Raw genomic sequence first — 14,721 nt, 5'->3', positions numbered from 1 at the left:
TCAGGGTTGGTAATTGCTTCTTTTTTTTTGTCCTTTTCCTGACAGTGTGTTGTATAAATATACACGTTCCACTGCGGACCACTTTTTCCTGGAGCTCGATCTGGATCACAGGAAACACTTGTCCGTCCATATGTGATGAAAGCAGGGTGGAAGGGTTCAGTCTGGTTATGACTCTTGAAGCTTGTTAACGATTAGTTTGTTTTTCATTTAAATCTATAACTTCATAATATTCATAATATTATACTCACTGTTGGTTTAAATGCTTGTAAGTGTCGTCCATTCAGCACTTTAATGATCAAAATCAGACACATAATGTCTTGAATAGTCTGTTCCTGTTTGACTGTCTCTCTTCCACACAGACAAAGAAAGTGAATGTAACCACACATGTTCCTACAACTTGCTGCTAGAGGAAGACACCTGCCCCTCCACTGCGAATGTGGCAGGAAGCGCTCCGTTAGGCCGGCTGGCAGACGGCGCCAGGCCAGCGGTCCAGTGCGGTCCAGTGAGGTTGGCACTGACGCCTGCCCATCTGCCTGAGTTGACATGTTTGCTCCCACACCATTTGTCCAGGAGGACGAAATGTGCTGCGGTGTCCTGGCAATGTTCCCCAAAATGTCAACCTAGCGTGACAAACCCATGCTGGCCCCCTTGGCCCTCACAGGTCTGGTAATGTGGGCCATTGCCCTGGATCAGACCAGGAGCCAGGAACATGCCACACTAACAAAAACTGCTGACCGACTACCAGGGAGACACCATCTTGTCCAGGGTAGATAGAGCTCGCTCAGTCAGGGAGAGGATCATCGATCATTACTGGACCTTAACCTTAGCCTTAAACATAGCTATTCAGGGAAACTGAATTTAAAAAAAAAAGAGATATCATGATTAGGAAATTGAGGTGGAAAACAAGCCGGGGCCCTCAGCTGAAGTAATCACTACTCATTAAAATTGTTGTAAATAAAAGGTGTAACTCGGGAGTCCTCTAGTACAACCCCCCCCCCAAAAAAAAAAAAACAGTGGACGCAAAAGACAAACAACATGCGGAACATATTTCCTCTTGTGTGAGCAGATGGTCTTGGAGGTGCGACGAGGGTCTGATGTTGGCTGACCCTGTCCTGGAGTCCTGTGTCCCCCCCCCCCCCCCCCCCCCCCCCCGCAGGGCAGCAACTGTGAGTGGTCATTAACACAGGGAGCAGGCCGTGCCAGAAGAGAGGGGAGGCTAGCTGTAGTTAACAACCACTAACCACGTAAATCCTGCTCCTCTGCTGTAAACAGGATCAGCCAGAGTATCTACAGTTTGCCAAGGTTGTAAAAGGCAACACATCATGTTCAAAAATAAAAAACCACCAGTACATTGTTGGGCAAGCACAAAAGGAGGAGAATGAAAGGTGTAAACTCTACTTCACTCAACCTCATCACTCACTTCTCTGAGTCTAAGGTTATGACCAGGGCTTTCTGGCACTTAGCCGTACACAGCAAATCATGATGTGTATGTGTGTGTGTGTGTGTGTGTGTGTGTGTGTGCACACAGTGGAGCTGTGGACAGGTATGACAAGCTGACCTCTACATGTTACCGTAGAGAGTGTGTGGCCTGGTGTTACCTGTCATTACATGGGCTGCCTGTAGCACCAGAGCACCAGCTTGACCAGGCCACTGGTCAGCGAGAAATAATAGAACCTGGCAACAGGGCAATGAGGGGTCACAGTGTGTGTGTGTGTGTGTGGGGGGGGAGGCTGGGGGACAATTGACAGCAGAGGACTGGTGAAAGTAGGAGAGTGAGAACAAGACTGGGGAGAAGAAGCAGCAGGAAATTGAGGATTATAACGTAGGAGCGAGTGAGTCAATCAAAGAGGGAAAGATAAAAGAGAGCAGGAGGCAAGGACGGTGTCTTCTGTCTTCTGTCTTCTGTCCTCCCTGCAGAATACAGTCGCACGCCTCTGGAGAAAGCTGAGAATAATATACATGAAGACAGTGACGGAGGAGAAGAGGAATCCGACAGTCCAAAAACTCCGAGTGGCCTCACATCATCTCCCCTTTGTTTTGAAGTCCAGTTTATCTTTGTGAGTATTATGCCGGAGTGTTCCTGAGGTGCAGCCACTCGCCTGCAGAGACAGCACAGCTGAATTCACTTAGGCGGACTTGGCCAGCAATTAAAGTGCTGGATTAAGAGTGATTGCATTTTGTGTCCTGAGGAGGCGCTGCCTGCCATCTTGAGAGGTCTCATTAACATGGCTGCCGTGGGCTGTGCTGAGCACTGCCACAGGCAGTTAAAAAATAATGGAGACATTATCAACCTTAATGTCTTGTACCTGGAGTGGAGAAGATTTTATAATCACTATTGTGATGGGCCATGGGCAGCCAGTTTTGCAGAGAGGAAAGGTTGGATGAAGATAACCCCGTTTTCTGACCAGACCCCTGTGTGTTTTTTTGATCAGCCACTACACGTGGGGAGTCTGAGCAGCTGGATTTCATTAATTGAGTGCTGGCAGCGCTCTGCTCTGGCGGCAGGGGTGAGTCACACTGGTGGGATTGGTCTCTCTTTCTCTCTCTCCCTGATATCATCTTCCAACCATAACTACAAATAATTATTCACTCAAATCCATTACTGGAGGTCAATCAAGTTCCCCAATCAGTTCTAAAGTCCAATTACTGGCGCCAAGGATCTATTCGCGCTTTCCTGCAGATGAAGGCCTGGCCCACAGGCTGCCCAGTAAATTACACATAGCAAACATTTGTGTGTGTGTGTGTGTGTGTGTGTGTGGGAGAGCGAGCCTCCTCAGGTGGGTAATAAAGCAGAGGTACATGCTGGCCTCCTGGGGCACTCTGACCGTACCGTCCAGCAGACTTCACCAGGTTAAATAGAATTAGCCCATGCAACGAGACACACTCCGAATACCAACCGTGTCTCTTCACTCCACAGGCTGGAGAGGACGCAGCGTGCACCGTGCAGCCTGGTATTAACATCCTTCTCAGCAGTTGATATAATAAGACATGTCGCCATGAGGGTCTTCCTATAAAGACGCTGCACAGTGACCCATCAGAGCAGCATAATGAGTGAGGTGTTACATCTAGCATATACACACACACACACACAGGGGGCGTCACTGCTGCTCTCCAACCCCATTAGTGTATCGTTGTGCAGCTGGAGGAAATGCTTCTCACACACTCATCTGTCACTACAGAGAGACAGCGTGTGTGTGTGTGTGTGTGCAAGGACACATGTTCATGTATGTCAGTGTGGGGGTATGTGTGTGAGTGTGTGTGTGTGAGCAGCACAGCAAACATGGCAGGGACGGGGTGAGGCTTTGAGGATCAGCAGCCCACGACCGGTTGTCACACTGCACACACACACACACACACACACACACACAGAGCACAGCTCCCAATCCGGCCGTGTAGGAGGGCCAGACTGACATTTCCCTCTGTGTCAGCCTTCCCTCACACTCTGATCCGAGCACAAAACAACCGTAGCAACCGCAGCACTGACAGAACACACGAGGGGGGAGAGCAAAGACGTTTGTCTGCCTGGTTTGTTTACTTGTATTTGTAGCAGCGCCATTGTTTGGTGCTCATTGCAGACTTTGGGGGGTTTTTTTTGGAGGAAAATCTGAGTTTGTGGACTGCGATTACATCACTATGGGGGCAACGTTTGGCTTTGTCCTAAGCCAGGAAAACATTCTGACTGGAGACTGCTTACACAAAGAGAGACTGTCAGTGTAAGCCCATCCATTACACATGAAAAAGCCTCATCAAAGAGCCAGTCTCTGTCTTCTGCTTACATTCAAGAGATCCAGTCAAATGCTAAACACATGTGGTTGGGCTCTGTTTAGGCTAAAATGGCCGAGCACCATCCAGCAGCATTTGAGTTAATCTTCCTTAGTGAAACCGCATGGTGTTATTTACACTGGAGACAACAGTATATGCGTACATGTATATGCATGTATGTGTGTGTGTGTGTGTGTGTGTGTGCACAGAGAGTCTCCAGGCTTGCAGAACTCACTGTTCCCTTTCAGCCAGAGCAGCTACAGTGTGTATGCGTTTGTGTCAGCATGATGGAGGAGAAGGGTGTTACTCAGACCTAATGAATCCATCTGCATTCAAGCGACATTCTTTCACTTTAACTCAGGCAGGAGCAAATGAATAGCGACCTGGAAGCTTGTGCACCAGTTGAGGGGGCTCAGGATAAGTGTGGATTAGTATTAAAATAACAATTTTTCCACTTTAAATATCAAAAGACAGGGTTGAGGTTACAAGCTGTTCAGTCCCACACTGCTCCACTGAACTGTTTTCAGTTTTTTCAGTTTTTCAGTGACAACTGAGATGAGCTGTGCAGCGTTTGGCACTGACGGGTGAGGACCACAGAACAGACTGTGCTTCAGGAGAGTGGAAGCCACTGATGTCCTACCCTCCGAGTGACCTGGCACCATTGGCAAGCTCAATGAAGAATGGATGGAGGGCAGGAGGCAGGGGCATTATGAAGAGGAGGACTGACTGGCACTGAGGGTCCAGTCATTAGGATAATGAATTCAAGGCAGAGTAAAATTAGGGAGCCCTCTAGTGGTTTCAGAATGTAACAACACCAAACAAAGGGGCATGTTTACAGTATGTCCCATCTTATTTTCTTTGTGAATACATAGAGAAAATCTCCACTTTCCCCTTGAGCTTTTGATCTATGTGACGTTCAACACAAACTCGCTCAACTGCCTCTTTATTATGTACATTTGATCTGTTTGTTGATTGTTTTTTAAATCAGCCAATGACATGGCAGCCACTCGGCATTTAAGCATGTAGACATGGTCAAGACAACCTGCTGAAGATCAAACCGGGTAGAAAGATAATTTAAGTGACTTTGAACGTGGACTGTGAATCTTCTGGGATCAACACACACTAACATCTTTCAGGGTTTAGCAAAGAATGGTTAAAAGAAAATATCCTAATGCAGATGAGTTACAGCAGCAGAACCCACCAGGTGCCAATCCTGCCACTTTATCAGATGTCCTGTCATTTTAAATGACCTGAGTTTTAAATGAGTGTTCAGTAAAATTATATTAACTGCACTTCATTAACGACTTGTCTCATTCTCAGCTTTAAATGCCAAATGTTCTCCTAGCATCGCTCTTCAGCTGTTGTATGTTGGAACACTATTTGTTAAAGCAAGTGATCTTTAGGTGACTCATCTCTAGACTAGACTCTAGAAATCCTGAGGACCATGTTAGTATTCTACAAATATTCATTCATTCATTCATCTTTTACCCCTTTCTCCTCTACACAAGGGTCACAAAAGGGATCCACTCTCACTCACTATGGTCAATTTAGAGTGTCCAGTTTGCTTAATCCCCAAATCTGCATGTTTTTGGGATGTTTGAGGAAACCAGAGAACCCAGAGAAAACCCCACCCACACACACACACACACAGATTCTCCATTTGTTTCCGTCTGAAATTTAAATATACATTTACCATCACTTATTATGGCTGAAGTTTGCAAATATGACACCATCTTGCATTATGTATAATTACTAATCAGAAAAAGAAGCTGCTATGAGACAATAGTCTAAAATACAATAGAATAAAGCGACAAATCTTATTAAATGTAATAAAGTAGGTGTAGTGAAGTTATGAGTATTTGTGGTGCAGCATGAAGGTAATTCTGAAAATATTAAAGTGTGGTTTACCTGAATTCAGGGGAATCCAGGCACTGATATTTCAGCTTCACCGTGCAGAGGACATGTACCTACAACTTTGATAAATGTCACGACTAATATTCTTCAAAGTAACTATGTTCAGTTGTTCATATCAAGAGGAAACAAAAGAAGAAAGACAAGACTGAGCCAACTGTGCTCCTCACTTAACCACTCGCGTCAGTCTTTCAATGAATGTGAAGAAGACGTCATCTCAAGAGTGAAGTTTCAGAGAGAATGTGTTATTAATGTCCACAGCAGCTCAACAAGGGAAACAAGTCGGTGTACATTTCCCACTTCTAATCGTTTCTTTTTCCTCTTAGGTTATAAAACATGTCCATCAATGTGGGTAAGATTATCAATTACTTAACAGTCAAACATTTATTTCAATTTTTTCAAGTACAACAACATGACTGCATCAATCCCCTGCACATTTGATTAAAACGCTCATGAAGGCTAGAGCTCTTGTCCAAGAAGCAATTCAGAGTTACTTCTTTACATTAGGGAAAAAAAAAGATGACGGCAGCAAAGATCTCCGAGGCATCTTTTCCTCACTAATGGAATTGTCCTTCCACTCTCCAAATGTTAATGTCTTCAAGACGAAGGTGAGACATAAGAAGTGTATGCTCAGCCAGGCCTCTCCTGATTTTGGATTAAAGTGAGTTGAAACAGTCTGTCTGGGCTGACTTCTGCCTCAGGTATTATGAATTTAAAATTGAGATTAAAAAGAGCAAAGCTGCTTCTTTTTTTTTGTGAAAACCACAGGATCAAGGTCACCTAATCTTATTCTGTTTTTTTTTTTTGCCTTGATGAACCATGACACATCCATCCAGTCCTGCAGTTTACTATGAAGATGATGATGAGAAGCTTTTCAGAAGCAGGTCAGCAGCTAGACCTGGAGAGATGGCCCCTTTGGTGACCCTCTCCTCCAGGTGGGGAAGAGCGTCTCTGACACTGGGATGATTTTGGAAATGGCAGAGGAGATTGTCCTGGATCAGACTCCACATCCAAACCTTCTGCTGGGCTTTTCTTCGGCCCTGCAACTCTCCACTGGCTAGCATGAAGTCCCGGTATAACTCCACCTTGGCCCAGACCTCTGAGATGCCCTCATCAGTGTGAGAGGAGGCGCGCACCACCTGAAGAGGGAGTTGGGAATTTAATGTCTCTTTTTACCAGCAGTAATTCAGAGGATGTGACCAAAGGAACAGCAACCCGTTTTAGTTTTAACAATATTCAGCATGAAAGAGGATCGCCATAACCAAATAATACAATAAATATTGTTTTATTTACATAACCATGCTTTTTTGGTCATGCATCTATTTTTAATCAAATGAAAAAAGGCATTGTTAGAAGTGTGTTAAAATTTAATAGTCAGCATAGTCTGTGCTTTTTCCATCCTATTAGCTGGGTTTTTTCAGGATTTATTTGGATGCAGCTCTATTCTATAAAAAGCTGCCATGTCGGTTTTCTGTGTGTTTTCATCTCCCCATTACACCTTGTTTACGGAGGCAACTTGAGGATAAAGGTCATTTATGTGTTTTTGGTTTGCTTTTTTTTTTTTTTGCTTTTTTTAAAGCCTTTTACAGTTTCAAGAACATATGATGAAATCCAGGGCAACATTCAAAGTGAAAGCAGGCAGAAGAAGAAGAAGAGAAACTCAAAACTCAAAAAAGTGAGGGCAATCAAACATGCATTTGGAAACCACTACTCTGCTCATACAACGCCTGCTGTAATCACTTCATTAAAAGGAGAATAGGAGTTTGAAGAAGAAGACAAAAGTGCAACTATAAAATAATCCTCACTGATTCCCTACAGTCTCTTCCAGACTGTTTAAGTGTAATAAAATGACATGTTTCACATCAGGTAGAGCCCTAAAAACACAATTAGTTGGATTATTTTACAAGGATTGGATAGGAGTATAAGGCAAAAACAGGAGCTGATGTTTGTTTGGCTTTGTCATAGTTTAAAGACATGAGTCTTTGAATTGTTTGCTTCCAGCCCAGAATAATTCAACCTTACTGTAATTTAAGGTACTTACATTATCTAGAAAAAAAGAAACTAATGCAGTAATTATGACATTCTGAATCTGCCTTTTGCTGTCCATGTCTCCACAAGAAAATAGTCTGACGTCAGCGGTGAGAATAGATAGTCAAGGAGGCAACAAGAGCAGCTTTTATACGAGTATGGCTGAAAATGAGTACATTCATGACCCAGCATCTGAGTATTCAGAGCAACGGGAGTCATGGGTGGAGGTTTAGTGTGAGGCAGGGTGGGAGTAAGTCAGGGATGTTGCCTGGCAGCTCGCTCAGTGGGCAGCTGCTGCACTAAGCTAGGAAAACAAAACGGACAAGGCCAGGCGAGCAGGCGGGTGAGCTGCTGGTGGGGGGGTAGCGAGACACTGCGGTACTGAAACAGTGATGCTGTGACATCACCAACATTACCCCACACCCCTTACTCTCGGGTCAGCTGACCTCTCGGCGTGTGAGCTTGTTGGGTTGACACGGCAGCTGTAGCTGCCCAGTGGGTTCAGTGTTGAACACGTGCCAGTTATCTTTTCTCTTTTTTTTAAAGGCTAATCATTCTGGGCTTTTCTGCTGTTAACACGCAGACACACCACATGCACACACCTTGGGATTCCAGGACTTGGACTGTCTCCTGAGCAGTTTGAGCGCACTGGTATACTCAGCCTGGATCCTCCGGGCCGGCACCACCAGGTCTCCATCCGACTTTGTCACCACCACTAAGTCGGCTCTCTCAATGATGCCTCTTTTGATACCCTGAAGAGAAATGTTGCCATTAGAGGAAATACATTTCAGATTACTGTGAATCAAACTAAATCAATATTATTCTTTTAAACCCTAATTGCCTCAATGGGCTTTATAATCTATACAAAAAAAGCTGTCAACAGGTAAAAAAAAAAAAACAATGGACGAAACCTCAGTGAGAGCCATACAAGAGGATAAACATTGTACACAAGTATGACAAAATTATAAATACACCTGAAGTCTAGATGTAAATAAAACTGATGTCTAGATATAAATAAACCAATGTCTGCATATAAATACAAGTGATGTCTAGGTGTAAATAAATCATATGTCTGGGTGGCCAGGTTGCTGAGAAATATTTTCTGGCTGCAGTTTTACAAGAAGAAACCAATAAAATCTCACAGTCTTTTTCTATTTGTCCCACACACATGCATGCGTCACCCTGACAAAAAAACAATTGCTTCTCTAAACTCTGCTCTTCGTCTGTTGATGAAGGTTTTATATCCACCTGGTGAATGACAGCTACAGTCATGGTCAGTATTGTTTGCACACTTTCTGACTGACATGTAATATTGTACCTCAGTTCTGTCACATCATTATGTGGCACTTGTGCAGGATGTTTGAAATATTCTACTTCCAGTCTAAATTAGGGTTTTATGTTTCAATGGCAATGTGTTTTGTGTAAGATATAATTACACTAATTAAAACAAATGCCACTTGAGCTGCTTAATGGCCATAATCACCATAATATTAATCCTAATTGCTTGGGCTAATTAAGTGATTAATTCGACTAAGTAATAAATTGATTACCATATAGTTTGTCAACATGTTTCATTTGACATTATATGGACACAAAAACTGAAAGTAAAGTACCCATGGAAGTAAGAATGTGCGTTATAATCAATCGATCATATTCATACTATCATAACGAAACACGCAAACATCACTTTAGTGGGCTGTAAGAAAATATATGCGTGTATGCTTTCAAGTATGTAAAATTTAATGCTTTATAAAATACAACAATGAAACTGGCCCCTACTCTGCACATAATGTGGTGAGCTATTCAAAACAGAATGTTTTTAATCACCAAAAACCAAATATAGATAACTGTGATGTGCTTGGGGTATATAAATGCTAGATATATTGGCAAGGCAGGCGAGTCATCCTACATAAATATCTGGAAGTTACTCATGCTCCAACAGGGTATTTATTGTTGATTTTCCTGCTAAAACATGACAAAATGGCAGCTGTGCAAAAGACTCCATATAATGAAAAAGTTAATCTTTTAGACAAGAGACAAATCAATATGTTGTGCATGTTGTTGACTGACCTGGAGTTCATCGCCCCCTGCTGGTGGAATCAGCAATACAAACATATCAACCATGTCGGCCACTGCAAACTCTGACTGGCCAACACCTGGAAACAAAGGCAACAACATTTAATGACGAGCACTCACACAAAAAGGTGATGCAGACTTTTATGTTTAATCTGAGAATGTAGTTAGTCAGTGAAATTCTCCTATTAAATCTAAACGATGAGCCATCATTGATTATGTCATTAATTTTATCATTTCACAACACCGTGTATGAGCATGAGAAAACATACTTGAAGGAATGAGTGTATGCAGTCGTATTATTTTTGCAGTGAATATATTCTAGACTCTACGTGTGAGGAGGAGGAGACCAGTGTCACACTTGCTTATTAATGGCCAACACTAAAATTTAACAAGTGCAATCATTATTTAATCATATTATTCCTTTAAAAATGGGCCTTCGATCATATGCTGTATTTTCTCATTTCCAAAAATGTGTTTTTATTCTATTTTGCAACATAAATAGACTGAAATAGGTTGAACAGAGACAAGTTTGTGAAGTTTGTACAGTACAAGTGTAAATGCACCTAAGATGCACTGAGGATACATTTAAATCTGATCTTGTCTGGAATACAAAAAACATGACTATATTCTTTACATAGAGTTAACGCTGATGCATCCTGAGCAAGTTTTTCAACTCAAACCTACTCCGGCCTGCTACACTTTCATTACCAAAAATACTTCCTCATCTCTCAGTGTTTCTTATACATTGATTTATTTGTAATGATGTTTCAATAAGATAATGTGTTTGTTTCAGTGAGATCTGGTCTATTTTATAAGCTAAAGAGTCAATGTCTGCTATATTGCACATTCATAGATGTGAAAATGCATGTTATATGTGCCTATTTTTTTGTTACCTTTACTTTCCTTGATGCTGTAACAATGTACATTTCCCCATTGTAGAACTAACTAAGGATTATCTTATCTCATCTTATTTACTACCAGGTACGACAAACGTCAGAAAAATGTAACAGAATAACCAGTTTCCATGATGAAAACTGGTGAAACTGATGAAATTTGCAGGAAGACTATGTCCAAAAATACACAACTATTTCTAGCTTTCTAAGTACATTTTATCGAAGGAGAAACTCTTGAAAACGAGTTTCTTACCTACAGTCTCTACAAGGACAATGTCATATCCTGCCCCCTCACACAGTACAATGGCCTCATTGGTTGTTCTTGTGACTCCGCCCAGTGTTCCAGAGGTCGGAGACGGTCGGATGAAAGCATTCAAGTCTCTGGAGAGTTCAGTCATACGAGTCTTATCACCCATCAGAGACCCTGCAACAGAAGGCACTGAATTAAGTTTATAGCTCATATTAAACATTTTTGGTGCGACACTGATGCTGTCGATTGTGCATATGGCCATTTCAATTCATTCTTTATAGCGTTAACAAACTATTAAAATGATAACATCTTTTTAAATTCATGATACACTTTGTCACATGTTTATGAATTGTGTTTCAGATGCTACCTCCTGTAGTGCAGGACGACGGGTCCACAGCCAGCACTGATACTTTATGTCCACTTCCAGTCAACATCTTCCCCACCACCTCGATGAAGGATGACTTCCCTGCGCCAGGAGGACCAGAGAGCCCTGAGAAATCACCACAGAGAGGCCTGTTATCATGACCTGTTTTTGATTCTATATATAAGACTGAGAAAGGTGTGTATGCTTTCAAGTATGTAAAAACTTATGCTTTATAAAATACAATGAGAGAGATACAGGAGCAACACAGGCTAGTCATCTTACATAAATATCTGGAAGTTACTCATGCTCCAACACGGTATTTATTGTTATTGGTAAAAAATGTGATTTTCCTGCTAAAACATGACAAAATGGCAGCTGTGCAAAAGACTCCATATAATGAAAAAGTTAATCATTTAGACAGGAGACAAATCAATAGGATCAAAGGTACATCATTTGTTTGTAAGACAAATTGAGATGGGCGGTTGAACACAGAAATAGAGTCCACACACCTACTCTAAAGGCCACAGGCTTCCCTCCGTTACATCTCTCCTGCTCCGCCCTGAAGGCCAACACCTTCTGCAGCAGCACCTGTGCCAGCTCTTTCTTCCTGGGATGCTGCGTCTCCACCAGGGTGATGGACTCGGCCAGAGATGCCCTCTGTCCTCCAATCAGTCCTTCATATAGTTTATTCACAAGTCTCTGCTCGGGGCCACTTAAGTCCTGTATGTGCTGGCAGAGATCTGTGCTCACACGCCTGCTATGCTGGCAGCTGTGGACTGGGATGGTACTTTGGTAGAAGGGGTGGGAACATGTGAAGACCCTTCGGTGGAGACAGCATGTCCTGGTGGAGCGGAGGAGGGAGAGGCCAAAATGTCCCATTTTATAGTAAATGTGGGGCATCTAGGAAAAGGGAGATGATAGGTTCAGTGTTTAAAGTTCAAAATAACAAACAAAATAAACAACAGCAAAAATAACTTGAAAAGAAGAATTTAGTGGTTTCTTAAGTACTTGCTGACTTTAAAGGGTTAGTTCATTATATTGGTTTGTATGTCATTTCTCTTTTGCACCCTATATGATGTGAATTCTTTAATGGTCATTCAGTTCATGTTTTCAATGTCAAAAATACGTAAAAGGGTTAGCTAAATTTTTTTGTAAGTTGGAATACATAATATAGATTTACACGTTGATTTAATGTGAACATCAGAGGAAATGCATTGTAGATGGCTCAACTGAAACATATCAGTAACATAACTGCTGTTTGCTATAGTGTATGTGCAATAGCTTCAGTAAGATAATATGCTGTTTTCTTTTGAATACAGGTGTAATAATGTTATGAAATCAATGCCTGAAAACAGAGGGTGTCTGATTTATTTATATACATACATACATACATACATACATATATATATATATATATATATATATATATATATATATATATATATATATATATATATAATACATACATACATACACATATATACATACATACATATACAGTACATACATACATACATATATATACATACACACACACATATACAGTATATACACATATATATATATATATATACATACATATACATATATACATACACATATAATCATACAGCGAGACACACAGAGTATAGTATACATTTTTTTAGCATGTAATCAACTGATGTTACATATAAACAGTTCGTGTGTTAGCATTAAAAATACTCACTCTCAGTAGAACTGTTGCATGTGATTTCGCAGATACTCAGTGTTTTGCAATATCGTATCATGACTTAAATATCGTGATAATTATGGTATCGTGGTGTCTCTGGCGATTCTCAGCCCTACTGCGTGTTGACATCCAAACAATGCGTAAATAATGACAACACCTGAACCAAGTTACCTCTACATACTGGTCAGTACTGCTGTGCCAGCTGTAACATTGACTGAGGAACAAACAGACTAAACTTGAACTAAAGAGTTTACAACACGAGTATAAACCATTACCGTCCACTGGCCGCTGGTCTAACGCTCTGTGGAAGTATATAAGAAGCTGTCAAAGATATAGACAATGAACAATTTACACAAATTGAAGAAATTGCACTGACCTCGCATTAGCAGGACAACAGCGTCCCCGCGGGTACTAACCATGGATATCACCGGTTGTTTCATTCAATTTCTTCCGTTTCCGGTGACGTACGGGCCCGCCCCCCAACAAATGTTTCCGTCCTTTCATGAATTAACATAAATTGTTTATTAAAATATGTCAACAAGTTAGTAAAATTCATTATCGTGTGCAAAAATGTATTCATAAAAAACTATGAATTGTAAAAGTGAATATGGTCAAATTAAAATCTACAGATGGTAGTAAATAGAAATAACCAGCAGAGGGCAGCAGATGCTAACTTTTTAGATCCCACCTAAAACTGAAAATAAAGTTTAAAATGAACAATGACACTGATTTAATTTCCCTTTAATAAAAACAAATAAATAGCAAATTTCACTAGTTAGCAAGTTGTTAATTTAGTTGTTGGTTTGTCAAATAGTTCACAAGCAAGGGTCACCAGACAAATCTGAGAGGCTGTGAGATGATTCATGGTCTAGCAAACTATACTAAACTATACATACAATAAAACATTCTTTCTTTTATTATTTTTTTGTGAAATAACGGCTGTATCACATTTTACATCTTCCTGTGGAAAAACATATGAGAGGTTATGAGAGGAAATAGCTTTCTTTTATGGCGTTTTAATAACTCATAGACATTTGAGATATGGGTGGGGCAGAAAGCAGGAAAACATGCCAGTGCCATTGTCTTAACATTGTCTATGTGTTGAGCAAAAACTAGGATTATGGTTCATCTTCAAGGTTTCAATTAAAGAGGAATTAAAGTTGTAAAGCCTTTGGAGAAATAAAATACATGTTTTGGGGGGAAAAAGTGGGCAAACCTGTCATACAGCTGAGAACTTCTCAATCCCAAAAATAAACAGAAAAAACTGTGCACACAACTGTGCATAAAAGTTGTAGTTTAGAAATAATGTATTTATCTGTGTGGTTGGACTATACCATGAACCATGAACTGTGAGTCATTTCTTAAAGTGGATTTATTTGGATCACATTTTTGCTCTTAATTTTCTGATTTTATTGACTCTTATTATATTGGTTTTCCTTACTGTTTTATTGTGTATGTTATTCCTACTTATTGAGTGTTTTTTACTCTCTTTTCATTGTTACTTCAGCATCACAACTCAAAATACGTTTAGTTTGTCCATTGTGTTTATCTGCTCTGAAGCTACCCTGCTATGAAACGAGCAGTTTGGATGAATCTTCAGTACGACAGAGAAAAGGAAAGATGAACACTTTGAGTCATTCAGAGTCTTCACCACCTGACGTGCTTGACGGAGGAATTTAGGAGAAACATGCAAACTCTTGGGAGGCAGCAGTGCTAACCACCATGCAAC

General features: G+C 41.1%; 1 protein-coding gene across 1 annotated transcript; it reads right to left on the bottom strand.

Moving 5' to 3' along the window:
* Positions 1-6,042: 6,042 nt before the first annotated feature.
* mmaa (metabolism of cobalamin associated A) lies at positions 6,043-13,442 on the bottom strand. Its single transcript, XM_058640665.1, has 7 exons — positions 13,369-13,442; positions 11,794-12,184; positions 11,288-11,410; positions 10,924-11,094; positions 9,772-9,857; positions 8,304-8,453; positions 6,043-6,812 (listed from the first exon to the last, which is right to left on the bottom strand). Exons 2-7 carry the CDS (start codon positions 12,182-12,184, stop codon positions 6,522-6,524), a joined length of 1,212 nt encoding a protein of 403 aa, XP_058496648.1. The 5' UTR covers positions 13,369-13,442; the 3' UTR covers positions 6,043-6,521.
* Positions 13,443-14,721: the final 1,279 nt, after the last annotated feature.

The sequence above is a fragment of the Solea solea genome, chromosome 10 (genome assembly GCF_958295425.1).
Source record: "Solea solea chromosome 10, fSolSol10.1, whole genome shotgun sequence".
NCBI lineage: Eukaryota > Metazoa > Chordata > Actinopteri > Pleuronectiformes > Soleidae > Solea > Solea solea.
This window is presented reverse-complemented; position numbering and strand designations above follow the sequence as displayed.